This window comes from Bactrocera oleae, chromosome 6, assembly GCF_042242935.1.
Source record: "Bactrocera oleae isolate idBacOlea1 chromosome 6, idBacOlea1, whole genome shotgun sequence".
Lineage (NCBI taxonomy): Eukaryota > Metazoa > Arthropoda > Insecta > Diptera > Tephritidae > Bactrocera > Bactrocera oleae.
Window position 1 is genome coordinate 13,528,365 of NC_091540.1, and position 5,051 is coordinate 13,533,415.

General features: G+C 40.1%; 1 protein-coding gene across 1 annotated transcript; it reads right to left on the bottom strand.

The window, feature by feature from the left end:
* Nucleotides 1–2,400: 2,400 nt before the first annotated feature.
* On the bottom strand, nt 2,401–4,222 carry LOC106624174 (enolase-phosphatase E1). Its single transcript, XM_070111482.1, has one exon. It carries the CDS (start codon nt 3,634–3,636, stop codon nt 2,608–2,610), a length of 1,029 nt encoding a protein of 342 aa, XP_069967583.1. The 5' UTR covers nt 3,637–4,222; the 3' UTR covers nt 2,401–2,607.
* Between the last annotated feature and the right edge of the window lie 829 nt (nt 4,223–5,051).

The following is a 5,051-nucleotide window of genomic DNA, read 5'->3' on the forward strand; positions in this document are numbered from 1 at the left end:
GAATTTTTTGAACTGATAATAATAAAAAAATAGAAAACCGTTCGGCGAGGCACCTTTCCGTTACGATTAAGATCTCATACTAAGAGCGCCTTGCTAAGAGTTGTCTATCAAACAATTTTTAAGAGTACGAAGCGAAAAAAGAAACATTATTTTCTTTGACCCACCCTAATATGTATATGTATACTATATATATATACACTTATGTGCAGATATCTTCAGCTGTACTGGTTTTTGTACATAAATTATTCTGCAACATTCGTCGGTCTCGGTTTAGCTGAATTTCAACACACACACACGCGTACACACAAAATTTAGCACTCAGAAATTTTAAAGCAATGAAAGGTGCCCCGGCCTCATACATTAACACATGTGAACACATACGCATGCACTCATACTTGTATGCACAGAAATTATTACCTCATGAAAATTCAATTACAGCTTCTTTCTACTATACGCTCCATCTACTGGGAACGCATACTCACCCTCACCGCTGTACGCCCACATGCCATTGTCGTTCGTCGCTTTGCAAGTTTTTTTTACGTTGAGCGTGTATACACCAACACACTTAAATTTATATGCACTTAAACAGAGCACATAATGTGGCACTCCATGTTGCACATTAGACGCGCTAGCCGCACACTGGCAACAAATTTTCGCTCTCCTCACTTACCACATCGTTGCCCTAATCAACTGGCTTTTAGTTTGCTAAGTCGGTGCACTGACTCTGCATCAAGCGTCGCCTCAACTTATGCTGCCAAAACATATGGAATTTTTGGTTGACTCACCCACAGCTCTGGCGCAGCCACGCCTAGGGGCTATGGCGCGACTCTACGCTTCTGAGTTGGCGCTTACTTTGTAGTGTTGGGCGCGCTGTCGTCGCCGCTGTTCGCTATTGCTCTTAAACATTTCAGCGCTTTGCCAAAACATTTCCACATTTTCGCCACTTTCGCGGATTTGCACATTCAATGAAGCTTGGCGACTCAGAAGTTAAAAGCGCGGCGCCACGCCGGTGTTGCGGTGCAAACAGACGCCGAAGTGCAAAGTGTTGAAGCCAACGTCAGTTGGCGGCGCGCGGGGCTCAAATGAACGCTGCCCACAATTTATTATCACAGCCGCTTCTTTCTCTTTGAATAAGTTAGTGTGCTGAAAAAGGTGCGTTATGAGCTCACACACATACACACAAACACACGTGCTAATGCTCATTCAAAAGCACATAAGTAGTTGTTCAAGTTTATTGAATGTGTGTGTGTGTGTTGGCGCTGCAACCAAAGCGTAGCAAGCGCCCACAACCACGACAGCGTGTAACGCTGCACCAGCATCAGCTCATCAGTGGCTGTGAAAACTATTTTCAAGTCCATTTGAAGTAAATCTCCAGCCAACCCACAACCATAGGCCAACAACGCTCAACAAACCTAACTGCTTGCCTAGACCCCTGATACCCACACATACACGCGCAATTGACTGAAACGTATACTCCTGATATACGAGTTGTTGCACCGCTGTTTGATGACATACAATTTTTATATGCGCTGCTGCTTCCGCTTGCCTCCACCACACTATTATAACTCGTCGAACAGCTGTGCGGCCGGCTACTCAGCACTGTGCTGCGTGTAGGTAAGCATGCTGTTATGGTAGCGTTCGTGGTTTGCTGGTCACATTAGGGAAAACTTATGCAGCCGCAGAAATGTACTTTCCATATAACATGTGCACACGGTAGCAAGCGTCTCCGTGTGTTGGTGGTCGTTAAAGTATTTGAACGGAAAATTGCTTATACCCGTGGTATGGTCACAAAAAATGGCAAAATATTTGTCACCTAAGTATGTGTTGAAAAGTAAAATAAATGTTATGCTGCAAGGTCATCATCAAGGGACAGCAGGTGCTACTTGCGAGAATGTTGCCACTTGGCACGAAAATATAACAAAATGCAAGCAGTGTTGTTGTACTGTCTCTGTGCTGGGCTAATAGTGTCGGTACGTCTGTGCTGTGAAAGTGGAACTGGCAATTGGGTTTGGAATGGCTCGTACCGCTTCTGTACCGTTAAGTAATAATTAAAATTTTCTTTGATCTAAAAATTTAACATAGTGTGGCAACACTATTAGTAAATTGTCTGTGTTATGTGGTTAAACTTTTTATCTGTAGATTGAGTTTGCAGTTGCCGCCGTGCATGTTGACAGTGAGGGTCTGCATATATGCAGGACAACGCTGTCATCCGCTCGAGTTTACTGCAAATCCACTTTGTAGCTGCGACATACACACAAAATGAAATTTCTATTTCAAAGTGAAGAGCTAACTAGCGCAAACTAAATATTTGTGTAAGCCAATAAGATGCGCGAAATTGGAATCGGGCGGTGCCCATGTGATGCTAGCAAACCAACTGGAAACACATTTCATAGTTATTAAAAAAAAAAAATATTCGTCTATATTATAAAAATCGTTACTCTACACTTTGCCATAATAGCATGTAGCACAATGTGAATATTTGCGCAAAGCATGAAGAGCGGCGTAGCGTCGAGAGTGTGAAAACGTAAAATCTAAGCTCGAGAAACTAAAACACGACATTAAAATTAGTTTAACAATAACTCCTTTGGCACGATCCGCGCTGAAGCATTACCAAGCTTGCACGTAGCTAGTGGTGAAAAGCAGCGGTTCCTCAAAATGCGTCGGCACTACTTCCACGGAATGTACTATGGGCTGCAAGTATTCCTCGCTGTCGGCGTGTGTGAAGCTGCCGAGATGCTCCAGCTGTTCGACATCGGAGTCGACGAGCACATAGTCAGCCTCGGTTTCGATGAGCACAGCGGTCGCTGTATTATCGTTATGTGGCGCTGGCGTCTGTTCGGCAGCAGCTGGTATGGTGGCTTCATCGTCTTTCTTAATCTCCTCTCTATCCACCGCATCTTCCTTCTTAGCTAAAGCTGCCTGCGTTGTATTCTCCACTGTTTTTTTGCCAAAAATTGCATCGCGTACACGTGTGAGAAAGCTGGGTTCTTCGGTCGTTGCTTTTTTGTCAGCTTCTTGACTTACTTCGCTGCACTTGTCCTTGTCACTTTCGATTTCAACGCTCAACTCTGTTGTGTCATCCGTAGACACAGCGGTATTAATATCAACATCTTCGGGTTCTGCAATATTTTCCTCCTGTTCGCGTGCCAGTCTTGGTGTGCTCAGCAACAGCAACTTGGAGAACTTTTGCGGTGTGTTCGTGAGTTCCGCGCTGCTGGCTGGTATACTCTTTGCAAGATCAGCAGTTTCGTGTGCTTCAACTTCGTCTCTACTGAGTGCGGCTTCGGTTTGCACTTCTTCCTCAGTTTGGTTTTCATCCGCATCGTTTTGCCTTGGTTTCGCAGTTTTATCGTCTACTGTGTCCAACGTAATTGCAATGCCTTCGATGGTGTCCGGTGCAGGATCTAAGGAAGCTATAGCAATCTTCACAGTTGCATCTTCATCTCTGCTGAGCGCCACTTCATCTTCGACAATAATTTGAATTGTCGTGCTCTCCGGTTTATCGCTCCCGTTGGCTTGTGTTTCAGTTACTGGTGACACAGCTGGCTTGTCAGCGCGTAACACACCCGCTTGTATGGGTGTCGCGGTGTATAAAAGGATACAGCAGACTGCCAAAATACACAGTTTGCGCGTCATTTTGTGGTAATTTAATGGGTATTTGTGTAGACGCTTCAATTTCTAGTTATCAACTAATTTTTTACACCAAATAAACTAGTATTTATATCGAATATTTATGCAACGATTCTACTGTTTCCCACCGACAGCTGTGCTTGCTTGCTATCGACGAGTAGAGTCACACACTGTACAACATCCGATGCGAGGCTGACCCTGGCACTGACCAATGGGGGTTTTTGTTTTGATTTGTTATGGAGTTCCGTAGAACCTGACGATTGCTTGCCAGCCTGACATCAATATTCTTAACATTACTGGAGTGCGTGCATAGGTGTATTTATTTTATTTTATTTTTTAATTTTTTTTTAATTGGCAGCTGAACGCGCTTTGTCACCCGCTTACCGGAAATTGTAACGCACAACTGGAGCTTATTGATACAGACCTTTCGTTGGTTAGTTCACCTATATTATACACTTATTTTCAAGTACAGGCAGGATGACTCCCACTGGCTCAAAAATAACAATGCAGCTTTATGTATGTGTGTGTGTGTGCTGAAAACTGATTATTAAAAATTAATCGCAGACTTTACATACCTAGAATATAATAGAATTTCTAAAACCCACATACTTCGTGCGGCATATGTGTTCGATTTCTGACGGTCAACTTAACGCGCCGGTCGTTTACATCTAGCGAATGTGAGCCGATGACTAGTTCGTTAGCGTTTATTAAGTTTCGTCACGTTTACAATAAAGCTGTGTATGTATGGATGTGTGTCTCTGCTTGCTAAGTAAAACGAAAATTCAGGCATATTAATTAATTCAGCCAAGTCGTTACAATAAAAAAATAATTTAAAGTCGTTACAAAAATATTTTGAGATTCAAAAAAAAATAATATAAAGTCGTTACAAAAATATTTTGAAATTCAACAAAAAAAAAATTATAATTTAAAGTCGTTACAAAAATATTTTGAGATTCAAAAAAATAATAATTTAAAGTCGTTACAAAAATATTTTGAGATTCAAAAAAAAATAATATAAAGTCGTTACAAAAATATTTTGAGATTCAACAAAAAAATAATTTAAAGTCGTTACAAAAATATTTTGAGATTCAAAAAAAAAATAATATAAAATTGTTAAAAAAATATTATGAGATTCAACAAAAAAAATAATTTAAAGTCTTTACAAAAATATTTTGAGATTCCACAAAAAAAAATATAAAGAGGTTACAAAAATATTTTGAGATTCAACAAAAAAAATAATTTAAAGTCTTTACAAAAATATTTTGAGATTCCACAAAAAAAAATAATAATTTAAAGTCGTTACAAAAATATTTTGAGATTCAAAAAAAATATATATAAAGAGGTTACAAAAATATTATGAGATTCAACAAAAAAAATTATATAAAATTGTTAAAAAAATATTATGAGATTCAAAAAAAATA

Bases quoted from the DNA above. Each gene is read 5' to 3' on its own strand.
- LOC106624174 (XM_070111482.1), bottom strand. From the start codon at position 3,636: ATGACGCGCAAACTGTGTATTTTGGCAGTCTGCTGTATCCTTTTATAC.